We start from the raw sequence: 14,826 nt of genomic DNA, 5'->3' as shown, positions 1-14,826 counted from the left end.
GGGGAGCAGCCTTAGGCCCTTGTGGGGTTCAGCCCCTGCACCCTTCTACAGCCCACATGTGCTCACATTCCTCGCCCCTTCCATCCCCAGTGTGAGCCACTCCCTGTCCTGCTGGAGGTCCCCCAGCCCCAGGGCAGTGTCCCCGCACACTTCCTTCCCTGGCACTGGGGGGAGGAAGGGGAAGGAAGTGTCAGCCTGCTCTCCCACAGCTTTCACTCTCAAGGGCCAGCATGCTCACCCAGGGAGCGGCAGTTAGATGAGCTCAGAGGCCCCTGCCCCCCACTGGGCTCCTGGACCAGATTTTCCTGAGCAGACCCACCTGGGTGCCGGGAAGCCTCTCTCCGGGTTGGGAAGTACCCATTGCACACAGTCCTGGGCGCAGGATCATGGAACTGGAAATTAAGGGTGTTGGAGCCACCATTCCGGATCACAGGCACCTGTGGGGAGGGGCCAGGAGCGGCAGCTCAGGCCCAGAAGGTCCCATGGAAGGGTGGGAGGGATGGCTGCCAGGGCACAGCCATACCCCATGGCGAGGGCTCCAGGGCCAGCTTGATCCTTTTGTGGGAAATCAGGGAGGCTCCCTAGAGCTATCTTCTGACCCCCCTCCCAGCTTCCAGTCTTTTAATCCTCCTGCTCCCCATCTGTCCTGCCAGGTCCCCACCAACTATGGGCCCACAGTAACCCTGTCCCTTGCTGTCTCACTCACCCGAGTCCCCCTGGAGAATGACCCTACATGGGCCCGGAGGTGGCCAGGGATGAAGTCGTCCAGGCTGAGCCCCGCTGGGTGGCTGCAGGGTGGGGCCTGCATACTTGGGTCAAGGTCAGAGGGCTGTGGGTGTGCCAGCAGCTCCTCTGCACGTCCTCTGTGGGGAAGGAGGGAGGAAGGGGAAGCCCTGCTGGACCAGCTGCTGTGCCCTCTGGGCTCGACCTCGTGGTGGGGTAGGAGGGGATGGCTGTGGGAGGGCGTCAGGGCCAGCTGGGTGGGAGCTCCAGGACCCAGGAAACAGGCCACTCTGGGCACCCGCCTGCAGGCTGCCAGTGCCGGCTCCCAGAGGCACAATGGGCTGCTTGTTAGGCTGGGCAGGAGCTCTGGGTGGGAGTGGGGGAGGGGAGGCCGGGCGAGGAGGAGGGGAGGCTGGCCAGGAGCGGGCCTGTGGGACAAAGCCTCTGGCCGGCCTGCTGGCCAGCCCCTCTGGGGCTCTCACTACACAGGCGGCGCATTCCCCCAGAGGGAGGCAGAGGGAACGGGGGCAGCTGGCGGAGGAGGCCTAGGCACGCAGGACTTCCAGTTCCCTCTGCCTCCCCTAGGCCCTGTGTGCGCATCTGCTCACCAGCAGGCACAGGGCTTCCTGGGGTTGGGCCACAGCAAGGCCACCCGCCTACTGCCCAGCAGGGCCAAGGGGGAGCGCGTGGGGGCATTTCCAGGCAACAGGAACCACTCCCCAGCTCTCTCTCTCTCTCTCTCTCTCACACACACACACACACATACACACACACACACACACACACATACACACACACATACACATACACATACACACACACACACACCACGACCACCACTTTCTCCTACACCTCAGGCTGTTTTTCAACAGAGGGTCTTCTTGGGAGCAACATGCTTGACTGGCCAGCCGGGTTCTTTTAAACCCTCCCCCCCCCCCCCCCCCCCCGCCACAAATGTTAGCTCAGAGGAAGGGGCTTCAGGCATCCAGGAGATGGAGATGGGGCTGTCCAACAGGCTCTCCTACCCAGAGAGCAGAGAGTGGTGGTGCAGAGCGGGTTGGACTGGGCCAGAAGCTGAACCAATCATCACCACCTTCTAGGGCTGGACCGACTCTGGTGTTTTTGTTCATTCAGGCTTGTGTGTGCTGAGGGGTCTGGGGGCTCATGGGAGGGCTGTGAGGGCCTTGCGAGGTGCTGTGTGCATGTGGTGGAAGGTAAGTGCAGTGCTGTGCATGTGACTTGTGGGGGTACCACTGGGTGTGGGGCATGTGAACAGCATGGGGTTGTGAGTACAGAGGGTGTCAGTTGTAGGTGGGAGTGTGCAGTTCCGAGGTGCGGGTCATGAGCAGCACAGGAGTTATGGGGAACAGAGGGGATGCAGGTACAAGAGGGGCTATGCTTGCTCCTGTACCCAGTCCCTGCTCAGGCCATTGGGGGCTGGAGGGTACAAACAAGGCTGAGGCAACTCCCTGTCTCTGGTCTGAGTGGGGACTTCTTCTGACCCTTGAAAGACCTACTGGGGACATAGCTTTCCTGTGCCCATCTCTGCCTGTGGGGAGAAGTGGAGAGCTGAGGCCAGAGGAGGGGCAGCTCACCAGCTGGATCCAATTAGGACTCCTACCAAAAACAAAACATGCAGACACACCCCAGTTCCTGCAGCTCTCCCGCCCCCCATGGGGGAAATCGAGGCAGAGAGAGTGGGAGATCGGATCCAGGGCAGGCTGGTTCCTAGCAGCACCCCCTCCCAGCCCAACTGACGGCTTGTGGCCAAGTTTTGAGATCAGCATCAGCAGTCCCTACTGTCAGCTGACCCTGCCTCCTTTCCACCCTGCTCCCTTCCCAGCCTCCTTCTGTCCCACCCTGCTGTGCTCCCTGACCGAGGGAGGTCCCCCACAGCATTTTCTGGGCTTGCTGATCCTTGGGGGGGGGGGCGGGGGGGTGTCTACCTCTCCCTGTGGCACAGCTCCAGGGACATGCAGGGGAGGGTGTGGAAGGGCCGGCTGAGTTTTTGCTTGGCAGCCTGGTCAAGGGACATTAAGGGGAACTTTTCATAGGGAGAGGGAGGCATGGGGGAAACTGGTTTCACATCCAGCAGAGGACAGAGGGTGCCAGGGAACCTCGAGGTCCCCCCAGAATTCAGACAGCCCTTCACCTCCCCAGCCAGTTCCAAAGGGCTAGAGGAGGAGAAGGGGCTCTGCTGTGGTCGGGGACTGTTCCCACCAGAGACATTGCCCTGGCCTGGAGCTCTGTCCTAGGCACCTCGCGGGTTTCTAGCTACGAGTCCACGTGGACAGGACAGGTTTTCTCAAATCTCCCTTTCTGTGGATTGAGGGGAATACTTCTCACCTCTTTCCATCCCAGAGTTTGGGGCAAGATCCCCAGGGGAAGGGCTCTGTGCCTGCTCTTAGGGCTGGGCTCAGGGTCGCCGACTACGCCCTGGCCACCCCCCCCATCCCCTCCCCACACCTACCTTCCCCAGCGAGCAGGTGGCAGGTGGCGGGGACTGAGGACGCCGGGGAGGACAGGGCATCGCAGCTGGACTCCAGCCTGGTGCGGCCGCAGCGGGCCCTCGGGGAGGGAGGGCGGGGAGCGGTCCGGGCTGTGCTGTCCACCCTCGTGACCGCGTCAAGACGGGCTCGCGAGGCTGTGCGCCCGAGGAGGAAGAGGGATGGACGGGGCCGAGCGCGTGCCGGGAGGAAGGACGGGAGAGGCGCGGGCGGGCGGCGTTCTGCCTTCCTCCAATTTGGACTGTGAGCCGGACGGGGGGTGGCAGAGGGACCTGCGGGGCCGGGGCCGGGGCGGGGACGGGGGTCCGGGCTTGCAAGTGGCCTCCGTCGGGTCGCGCCGCGGAGACGATATGGCCCTGGCGGAGCGGGGCGGGCTGGCCGCGTGGAGGCGCCGGGAGGGGCCGCCAGGGTCCCCGGGGAGCCCGCTCTGGTTTCCCAGCTGCCTCCCGGCCCCCACCGCAAGTTGGCGTCGGAGCGGGCGCAGGGGGGGTGGGGGCGAGCGCCACTCAGAGTTTCCAGCGACATTTCCAGCGGGTGGGAAGGGAGCCGCTGCACGGCGGAGCCAGGACGGAAGAAGGGCACGAGTGATTACAGAGGCGGGTGCGGCCCGCGCTGATACGGCGCCGGCAGCCCAGAGACGGGACCGCGCTGCAGCCGGGCGGGGGCCGAGATAGGGCGGCCCGCAGGCCCAGGGGCCTCGCGGACCAAGGGAGAGATTTGGGGCTGGTGTAAGCATGCGTCTGGGCGTGTGCAAACACACACACATGCACACATACGCGCGTGCGCTGCCAAACGGGCGATGCTCACACGGGCAAGCCCCGCGGAGGGTAGCCCAGGAGGAAATCCGCCCACGGGAGCGCACCCCGCCCCCCAGAGCCACGCCCCTGAAGAGGATGAGGGCGGCTCCCTTTGGCCAGGACAGGGTGACCAGGTCTTGGTGTTCCCACACACCGCATTTGTTTTGATCTCGCTGCTTTTCCGCTGTTCCCGCTGCTCTGACACCGGTCCCAGGAGCCCGCACCCATTGGCTGCCGCCGACTTCCCTGACCATCCCTTCTCCCCTCTCCCCCAGGCCTCTGTGTGTGCACAGGGCCTGTGATAGGAAGTGAGGGTACTCCATGCATGTTCACAGCGAACAGCAAAGTCCCTGGCTTGGCTCAGGGACCCCAAGCCCCAAACCAAATAGCAAAGAGGTATTGGGCTATTTCAGATCTATTTTGAGAGTGATCAAATATAAATTAGGAAAATATGAATACATTCATTGCATTCCTACTAGGGGTAAGATTGGTGTCCTGAGGCCACCATGCACTAGAGCAGCGATTTTCACCGGTGCGCTGCAAGAATTTTTAAAACATGCAATACCTGACTATTTAGTCAGGAGCACTGACCTCTTTTCCCTTAGATTGTCAAATTTAAAAAATGACAATAGCCCTCTGGTGTGACTGCCCTGTCTTGAACCATAAGTATATAGGTCATATAATAGAGTTGCATCTTATTGGTCATGTCACATAATAAGGTTGCATCTGATTGGTTAATTCTTGGTACCAGAAATCCTTATGTACAAGTATGGGCACCTGACTTTTTAAAAAATCACTTTGGAGCAAAATGGATAGATAATTACTATTATTTTTATTTTGAAATCAATCAAAATTATACCTATTTATCTGATTGGCAGAAAATGTATGTTTTGATGTGCTGCATGAGGTGAAAATCGCTGCACTAGTGTTTTCCAAGAGCATCATTCAACTCAAAAGTTGAGAAGGGAGGGAATGGAGAAAAGATGAAACTATTTTTAAAAAATGTCTACAATCATTGATGCCATTAAAAGTTTATCTTTTCTCAATTCAGTTAATGGGCTATCCTGGTTGTGGTGAACCAGCATGAAACAATATCACAGACCAACAGCGAAAGGAGGGCTGTTTCGGCTGAGGGGAGAGGCTGCTGCGAGCTCCCAGTGTTTGGGGGCTGCACTGGCACAAGGGGGGCCATTAGGTGCACACTTGGAGGCAGATGCAAGGTTTCCAAGGAAGGGCTTTTAAAGGATCACAGGGGTTCCCAGTCTGCAGGTGTGGGGCAGGTACCTTTGTAAAGGCACTTACTGCACTGAGCAGGGAGCTGAAGGAGATCCCCTCTTAGCGACCCCCGCACCCGCCCAAGACTCAGTGGTTCTCCTGGAAAACTGGAAGGGTGGGGAAGGGACAGTAGCCCCACTTGGAGAAAACAGTTGCCAAAAGGAGGGCTGGTGGCTGTGCATGTTCCCTCCTGTGAAGCTTGGACACCCCTGGTCACCATCCTCTTCCCTCCCCCAGGGACAAGAGCTGCGCCCATTTCCCTTGTCGCCAGTTTTGTTCCCCACCTGTCACGGTCCTCACGGCTAAGAGGGGCCACATCTCTTTCATGTTCTTCCTTGTTCTCCAAAGATGGTGGCGCCGAAGATCTTCCAGCTCCAGGAATCCTGGTCATGCCCCCCTCTCACCAGCAGCGAGCTTCTCTTATTCTCTAGGGCTCTAACCTGGACTCCAAGATAAATATTTAATGTAGAGGGTGCAACTGAGCTGACCAAGGTCCCCACTTCCTGCTTCTCACAAGGCTACCAGCGTCATCTCTATGGGAATAGGGAGCCAGCACACAGCTTTGCAGGAAGCGGCACAGGCTGTGCTGGAGCCCCGAGCTTTTCTCCAGGGCCGTTTTGAGCTCTGCCTGTCTCCTGTCACCCAGGCTCTGCCCGGCTCACACCTCTCTCAGCTCGGAGCCTGCTTTGCTCTGGCACCAATGTTAGTCACTTTCCTTCCCAGAGTCTTAGACTATGTGCTTGGCCGAAGCAGGAGCTTTGCAAGTCCCTCCACCCTGCTCCCTGATGCCCACCGGCCTCATAGAAGAGAGGATAAGAGATCAGTGGGAACAGAAAGCATAAGGCACCATGACCAGCACTTTTTCTGCCCGTATTTAGAGACAAGGATCCTTCCTCTTTGAAAAGTGGGAGATTAAAGGGAAAAAGTAGCAAAGTCCAGAGATTGAGCCCAGAACCAGGTGTCTGATTTCTCGACTCCTCCCTCCAGCCTCAGCTCTACTTGCTGCTGCCCCAACCCGCAGACAGCTGGCATGGTTTAGTAAGCGGCTGGGGCTACAAGGCTGTCCTAGGTAACGCGGCTGTTGTCAACAACAGAGCAGACTCAGATTCCTTTCATCCTAATGCTTTATCTCCGGACTCCCTTATCAGCTCACAGGCCCTCCCTCCAGGTGACTCTTCCCCCCACCCGTCCCTCACCCCCGCTCTGGCACTACCTTTTGTCAGGGGGCCACCTCTGCCTTCTCAGAGCCACCTGAGCCATAGTAAACACAGTTATGTAACTGCTCTGTTTTCCTAGCCATCTGATCCTGTCAGCAGTATGCCCCACCCCCATCATTTTGTTCTGAGGATTACCCCCAAGACACCCAGTCAACAGAGGTCTGTCCATGTCCATCACCCTAAGGGCCAAGAGACTACCAATAGATGTGGCTCTTCCCAAGTGGGGCGGGGGAAGAGGGTGGCTGTACAGCTGTACAGGAATGCGGGTCACTGTGAAAACCAACCTCTGTCACCAGGAGGAAGGATGAATGGAAATAGCACTGAAGTAGGGTTTTATTGTAAGTGAGTAGGGTGAGCAGAGAATTCAGTTTTATTTCTCAAGTGGGAAAAAGGAAGCAAGGGATCCCAGGAGACATAAACCTGAACTCTCATTTCTTGAGGAGTGTCCTTATCTAGCACAGGGAGCCTGGCATTCCAATGTCACGCTCATATCTAGCCTGAGCTGGCACCCCGGCACTGTGCCCCAGCCCACATATTAGACAGCGGAGGGGTATTGCTATTCCTTCTCTTCTCCTCCACAGGGAAGGGCTCTGACATTCTTCAGTTAAGCTTTAAGCGGGTTTTTATTTGTGCTCTCAGAAAAGTGCTCTCTTCCTGCCAGGAGAACTGAACAAGCAGACCAGAATGGATTAGCAAGAAAGCACGGTTCCTTTCAAGGAGTTTGGACCTCTCTAGAGAGGAAAACCACGTAGTGAGGAATTGAAACCAAGTCACTCAGACAGGACAATACAAATCCCAACCATGCTTCATCCTCTGGGCTCCACCCCTTTCTCCTGGGTTTCCCTCCTGATTCCAGCTCTTGCCAATACCAAGTTCTCCTGATGGCCCTCGTCCAAGCCAAACCTTCCTGGGAACAGAAACAACTGAAGAGGAACACGAGAGACCCACTGTGAGGCTTGAAGGACCCTCCTAAGCTGGCAACAGCATGACCTGGGCCATCTGGAATCCAAGATTTGGGGTATAGCCCCTGTAAGGAAAGAGATCTCTTGAGTGAAAAAATTCCCACTCCAGATCAAGTGTGGGCAGTGTGGGCAGCCAGGTGAGTGAGTATATCCCCAGGGGAATAGAGAATAAGGCTTCCAGGCCTGCCTCGCACAGACCTCCTTTCCGTAGCACACATGATGTAACTGGGACCGATTCAGGCTTCTCAGCGGCAATCACATCTAATCCCCAAGGCTGTGAAAGAACTCGACCTTTTGTCCAAGTATCTAGTCTATCTCCAAGGAAGCCTCTGCACTGACATCAACCGCCGCTCACACTCCCCTCCGTTTATAGAGGAGCACACAGCACGAGACGCAGACGGGGTGCCTTGGAGAACTGAGCTGGAGGAATGAACCTCTTTCAGTTCTCACGAAAGTAAGAGCAAGTGGCTGACAGCTCTTTAGAAAGCAGAGTTTAAAAAGCAAGGATAATAAGCGATGACCTCAGAGGGAAACCCAGCCAAGTTGACTCAGCCACAAAGGGCGCACAGACCAGGAGCTGGGAAACTAGGTCTGCATCAGCCGCCTCTCCTAGCGCGGGCACACTCAGATAAGGAGGATAAGAGGGCTGCGTTGTCGGCCAGTGGACATCGTGAGGTAGTGCTCTGGCCTCCAAACAAAGAATCGCCTTGTCTTCCCGCCTCCTTGAGTTCTATGATGACCCTTCTCCCCAACGGCAGCAACATTATAAAGACGGCCTCATTTACCATTAAGTTATTAATCCACTGCCTCAACATTAAAGACTTTTCCTAAAACCTAAGAGTCATGATGCAAAAACAAGGCCATGCAATTACATAGAGCAGGCAAGAAAGGGGGACTGAGTGTCCAGGGAGAGGTAAACGAGAACTTGCACACTAGTTCCTCATTTCCAGGCTTAAAAAAAAATTCTTTCTCACAATGCTGGAAATAAAGGTAAATATGGCCTCATTTGATTGAATGTTTAGTTGAGGTATAAGGACATTACTAAGCCAGGACGCTATTTATTGGGAAAGATCCCAAAATGCATACTTGGCTTCTTTGAAATTAGAAATCTGGGCTCATTTTCTGGCCTATAAATTGCACTGTGGCCACTGATGTCACTGTACTTACTTACAGTGAACTTGCCTCACTCAGGCCTGGCAGGCCTGAATTCAGACTTCCTACCTTTACTGCACAACCGATAGAATGCGTCCTGGACACGCTGTCTACTCCAAGGGCCCTGGGCGCTTTTTCTGTCCCTACCCCCGTTGCTCAGTGGAGGTTACTTTTCCTTGTGAATCTGCATATTTCTAATTGTCAGAGGAATCAGGAGGCTGGCCTGACACTGCCTTTCCTTAGCAGTCCAACTCACCTCCACATTCAACTCTTCTCTGGCTCCTGCAACTTCTCCTAAGGTAGAATTCATCCATGTCTATTATTAGGACCACATGCAGAGTTACTAAACCACCATAATAATTACTTATATCTTTTGCAAGGGTTTGGTTTTCTGGGATGTTTTTCTTCTGTCTTTAAGGAGCAGCCTGACCTGGAGAAGCCACACGAAGAGCTGGGACTTGAATGTGAGTTAGTAGCGGGCAGAGTGCCAGGAAGGAAGTTGGGCAAGGGAGTGGGTCCTGAGTGAGAGAAGTAGAAACACCACTGCAGCCACCGAGCTGGTCTAAAATGAAGGGGTGCAAGAGGCAAAGGAAGCCATCTTTCTTCACGAGGGGATTCCTTTCCTCAAGAGCGGAATTGCTTGGCATTATCAGAGACCAGACCAGACATCAAAGTCAGGTTTTCTACTCTTGTGGAATTACCGAATGGTAAGAGCCAAATGTAAGTGCCCCACCAGGAAATAAAGACACAGGGAGCCAACAGAACCATCATTTAATTTTAAGAGCGTTTTTTTTTTTTAAAAGATGACTTCCAATTTACAGTAAGAAAGTTTTAACAAATTTTCTTGTTCACAAAACAGTTAATAAATGATTTCTGCCAATAAATAACATTTCCACCATTTTCTTTAACATAACTGAAAAGCAAGGAAAAGCAAGTCATCTCTAAACAAGGAAATAACCCATAATCCAGAAAGTCTTTTAAAAAAGTACACCACCAGTTAACCGCATACATCTGACCACTTCATTAGGAAGCAAAACCTGATCTTTTCTTGGAAAATACCTGCTGACATTTCTATTAGGAAAAACAGCTATTGGTCACAGTGCACGGAGAAAGGAAAAGTGAGGGCTCATGGTGGCGTCTTCCAAAGGTTCTCCGACAGACAAAAGACGCATCTTCATTGCCCCAAATCGAGATCTATGGTAGGCCTCCTCCCTATTACATGCACTGCACTTTAACATGAAAAAAAAAAGTTATTTGGAAACAGCTAGTCAAGGGAGTGAAGGGAGTCTGGGCACGAACTTACAGGAAGGCAGTGTGCATGGCCCTACTTCAGAGCTGCCTGGAGGGACAGTCGACGGCCATGTCCTCACTTCTTGATCTTAAGCCATCTAGACTTGTCATGAGGATGTAGAAGAGAAGATGCATAACCCTATCTCAGACAAAGGTGTTATTTAGCAAGGTTGCTGGGGCGTGAGGCCAAGGCCTCCTGGGAGGGAATATACTCTCCAGGATCATCTTCACCTTTGTGACTGCATAGATGAAGGCAGCAAACCCTGACCCCATTCACTTCGGCTGACTAGACAGAGGCAGGTCAGGCCCAGTCTCAGAGTAATACAGGCTCCCTCTTTCACACTCTGTCAAAAGCACAAAGCCCTACTGTTCATACAGTTCTCTGCTTGACTCAAGATAAGAGTAACAACCTTGTTTTTTGACTACACAACGTTCTTCCTCTACACACATCTGCTCTTTCTATGGCTTTCCTACAAGCACTTGATCACAGCATTGCTGAAGAGGGACCATGCAATACAGCCTTCGGACCTGTCCTCTGAGCAATCCAGACCCTCCTCCAGCTAGTGTTGGGGCTCCCTAGGCTGCCCTTTACTCCCTCTTTTAGCAGATTGCAGAAAAGATGTGGACCAAGTGCTAGAACAGGGGATATCCATGGTTATAATCACAAATAATTTAGAAAACAGCAGCCTCATTCCCACAACTAGGGGATTCGTCCTCCCTCTGAAATCTTTTCTGCCTGGGTAGGGAACACCGAATAATGCTTTGAAAAAACTGGGTTCCATGGTTACTATAACAACTATAATAATATGGGGGATTCTAGAATATCCTCAACAAGTCTTTATGGGTTTGGAAATAACTTTCAGCACCAACACCAAAGGGGAAATATCTGATAATTAACACATGGAAAAATTCTAAATCAGTCAATCTGGGGGCAAGCTCTTCCTAAAAACCATTTTAATTGACTGGTCACCCAGATTGGTCAGGATGAACTTAATTCTCAAGACCGCGAGAATTCTATTTATAGAAAAGGCACAGTAAAAAAATTCTGGCGATTGTCTACAATGTTGGCATAAAACAGGAGGGCAGAGGAAACCACTCTCAGCCATTGTCACTCTGCGAGGCTGGGGACTCTCGTGATGTCAGAGCAGAAAGCGCCACTGTACCTCCCAGACAGAAACATCGATTCCCTGCCTACCGCACATCTCCTACTGGGGATTGAGCCAGCAACCTGGGCATGTGCCCTGACCGGGAATGGAACTGGTGACCTATTGGTGCATGGGACAAGGCTCAATCCATAGGGCCACACTGGCTGGGCTATACAATTTTTCTTATAGAGAGCAGCTGCCTCAAACTTTGTGTTTTAAAATTACTCAGAAGAGGATCTAAGGGACAACACCAAGGCTGAAAGGTCCCAAAGTTATCCAATTTGAAGAAATCCTACCCTTGTCATTAAATAATATTCTGTGACAGAATAATGAGGAATTTTCCTTATTTTGAACTTATGTCCAAGTTATCAGGATAAGAAACTGTAGGAACAAAAAGGCAGTGTAAATATAGATAAAAGGACATGAAATATATTTATATTCCTGAGAGTCTGATGCTCTGTCCTTAGGCAAGGAGCCACATCAAGCCCACCAGAGTGTGATGAGCAATTTTTATTTCACTGATTAATATCTAGTCACAAAAGGCCATGGAATCAATAGTGTCTGTACCCATAACTAGTGTGACCTTGCCATTTTAAGAAAAACTGAGGCTGCTTTTGTTTTAGCATTCTATTACACACACACACACACACACACACACACACACACACACACACACGGCTTATACCTTTGTTTGTTTGTTTTGCTTCAAATATTCAGAACACAGAGATTTAAAAAGGATGTATGTTTTGAACTCATGTTAGATGAGTTGTTTTTTTTTAATCCTCACCCAAGGATATTTTCTCCATTAATTTTTAGAGAGTAGAAGGGAGGGAGGGGGGAGAGAGAGGAGATAGAGAAACATCGATTGGCTGCCTCCCACATGCGCCTGGGGTTGGGGCTGGGGATCGAACCTGTAACACAGGTACATGACATGTCTTTGATCAGGAATCAAACCCATGACTCTTCAGTGCTTGGGCCGACTTTCTAACCACTAACCACAGCAGCCAGGGTGAGTTTTTAAATATCTATTTAAAAAATCGTCATTTGATCAATTTGAAATTTCACATGATGTGGATGTAGACAAAATTGGGAAAACTGGTCCTTAAGAAGTGTCATGTCTAAAATGGAATTTCACTGATGTTTACAAAGAAGCCCTCATTTTTCCCCCTAATAAGAGAAGTTGAGGAAAATAAGGTCCATGTGGACCTTAAAGTGAAGGAGAACAAGAATGAAGTATTTTTTAGGATCTTTAGAGCATGCAGGGGGGAGACTGAGTAGAAGAGGCTTTGAAAACAGCAATCTCAGACCTCTGACTGCAGTTAGAATGTTTGTTGACATGTTGGAGATAGTGGTTGGTCCTAAGGCAAATTCAGGGCAGACAACCAGCCATCTTGGGAGTTGCTGTTTAGATTAAAACTAGTAGCCCTGCACACGAATCCGTGCGCCAGTAGCTCTCTGCGGGGCCTGGCTGCTCCATGCCCATTGCCCAGAGGCTCTCCACGGCCTAGAGGCCCATCTGCGGCCGGGCACGGAACACCTGCCTTGTCGCCAGGGTGAGGAAGCAAGCGTTCCACCGGGCTGCTCATGCTGCCCGCTCTCAGCGGCCACCCCCCCGGGACTGGGGGACTCTGGTGGGGCTGAGAGGACTGGGCGCTGCCATCTTGTGGCTATGGGCGCTGCCATCTTTGTGACAGAATGACAGTTAATTTGCATATTACCCTTTTATTAGATAGGATGTCTAAAAATATGCTAATACCCTCCAATGAAGTCTGGAATGAAGAACGAGTACTGTGATTACAATATATTCTTTTTTTTTTTTTTGAGAAAACCAAGATGGCGGCATAGGTAAACACCTAAACTTCTGCCTCGCACAATAATATCACAACTACAACTAAAAGACAAAACGGACACCATCCAGAACCACAGGAAAGCTGGCTGAGTGGAAATTCTACAAATAGAAGAAAAGAGAAAAGCACATTGAGACTCAGAGGAGCTGTAAAAGGCTGAGGTATGGAGACTCGCACGCGGAGAGGACAGGCGGCTGTGTGCATGGGCGGCTGAGTGCGCGGCTGGATTTCTAACGGGAGGGAGACAGAAGCTCCTGATTGCACTGAACTCCAATCCTGGGCGAGACCCTGGGAAACCAGACTCATTCGGGGGGAACCTGAACTGTCAGGAAAAGAGAAAGCACACTGAGACTCAGGAGCTGTGGAAGGCAGAGGTCCAGAGGCGCGCGCGCGCAGAGAGGACTGACTGCTAAATGCATGGGCGGCTGAGTGCGTGGCTGGCCTTCTAAAGCGGGAGGGAGACGGAAGCTCCCAACTGCGCTGAACTCCAGTTCCGGGCAAGTTTCTGGGAACCTCGACTCATTCGGGGAGAAACTGGACTGTCTGGCAGTGGGCGAAAATCGAGGGCAACTTTCTCTCAGAGGTGCTTGCAGCAACTACCGAGGGACACTGAGACCCAGGGGTCTCATAGGGCAGGGCTGACGGGAAATCAAGGCTGTCTGCTCCGCCCTGAGACTCCGCCCCATCCAAGCTAAGCACAGAGGTTTTTGCAATTTTGCAACTCTTGTCTCATAAGGGTGTCTCCAGCACAGAAGTTCTCCCAGCGTAGACACAGCTGATCCTCACAGCCAATTGGCCTGGAGGTCATTTCCTCCCAGTGATACCAACAACAATCAAGACTTAACTACAACAAGGCTAAGCACACAGTCCACAAAGAAGTGCACCAAGAGTGTCCACCTCAGGTAACTGGTGAGGCTGAGCCACTGTGCCCTAGAGGACACCTACCACACAAAGCTACTCTACCAACTCAGGGAAGCAGCGAAAATGCAGAGACAAAGAAACAGGTTACAAATGACAGAAATGGCCGGCCTTCGCAGCAGTGCTGAGCAAGACGGCACAGCCGAGGGATACTGAGCGCCATATATATCCCGCAAGCGCAGGGTCGCGCTTCGGCATTCATGCTGGGAGTCTCGCAGCGCGGCGCTGTTACTAGCAGTCGGGCAGTGGTGCAGGCGGCAGCGGCAGCGGCTCAGCACAGCGCTCAGCGCACACCGCGCCTTAGCAGCAGCAGCAGAGGCTCCTGCCATCTCAGCCCCGCGCTGGTGCAAGCTCCCTTGGTCCTTCTGCGTTTCCTCCCTCCGTTCGCACCATGGCTGAACAACTGACTGAAGAACAGATTGCTGAATTCAAGGAAGCTTTCTCCCTATTTGACAAACATGGCGATGGGACGATCACAACAAAGGAACTTGGCACCATCATGAGGTCACTGGGTCAGAACCCAACAGAAGCCAAATTGCAGGATATGATCAATGAAGTGGATGCTGATGGCAATGGCACCATTGACTTCCCAGAATTTTTGACTATGATGGCTAGAAAAATGAAAGATATAGACAGTGAAGAAGAAATCCGTGAGGCATTCCAAGTCTTTGACAAGGATGGCAATGGGTAATCAGTGCAGCAGAACTACGTCATGTCATGACAAACTTAGGAGAAAAACTAACAGATGAAGAAGTAGATGAAATGATCAGAGAAGCAGATATTGATGGAGATGGACAAGTCAACTATGAAGAATTCGTACAGATGATACTGCAAAATGAAGACCTACTTTCAACTTTTCCCCTCCTCTAGAAGAATCAAATTGAATCTTTTACTTACCTCTTGCAAAAAAAAAATCATTTACTCATTCTGTTTCTATAAAACTGAATGTCAAAAGTACCTTCTGTCCACACACAAAAAAAATCTGCATGTATT

The 14,826-nt window shown here is 52.2% G+C and overlaps 1 protein-coding gene and 1 pseudogene across 3 annotated transcripts in view; one reads left to right on the top strand and one right to left on the bottom strand.

The window, feature by feature from the left end:
• Positions 1-5,737, bottom strand: part of SORBS3 (sorbin and SH3 domain containing 3) — a 24,526-nt gene extending 18,789 nt beyond the window's left edge. Inside the window, exons 1-3 of one of the 2 annotated variants that reach the window (XM_080675928.1) lie at positions 5,587-5,737; positions 707-863; positions 320-437 (exon numbers count right to left, since the gene is read on the bottom strand). In XM_080675928.1, coding sequence (XP_080532054.1) covers positions 320-437; positions 707-863; positions 5,587-5,693 — 382 coding nt within the window. In that variant the 5' untranslated portion in view covers positions 5,694-5,737. Of the gene's footprint in view, positions 1-319; positions 438-706; positions 864-3,193; positions 3,621-5,586 lie in introns of those variants that run through there. The other variant, XM_080675929.1, reaches the window with a different exon arrangement.
• Positions 1,852-14,826, top strand: LOC308252037 (calmodulin-alpha-like; annotated as a pseudogene). Its single transcript, XR_013961678.1, has 2 exons — positions 1,852-1,937; positions 12,893-14,826. The product of XR_013961678.1 is annotated as a calmodulin-alpha-like (transcript).

Source organism: Plecotus auritus, assembly GCF_963455305.1.
Source record: "Plecotus auritus genome assembly, chromosome: 6".
NCBI classification, from domain to species: Eukaryota; Metazoa; Chordata; class Mammalia; order Chiroptera; family Vespertilionidae; genus Plecotus; species Plecotus auritus.
This window is presented reverse-complemented; position numbering and strand designations above follow the sequence as displayed.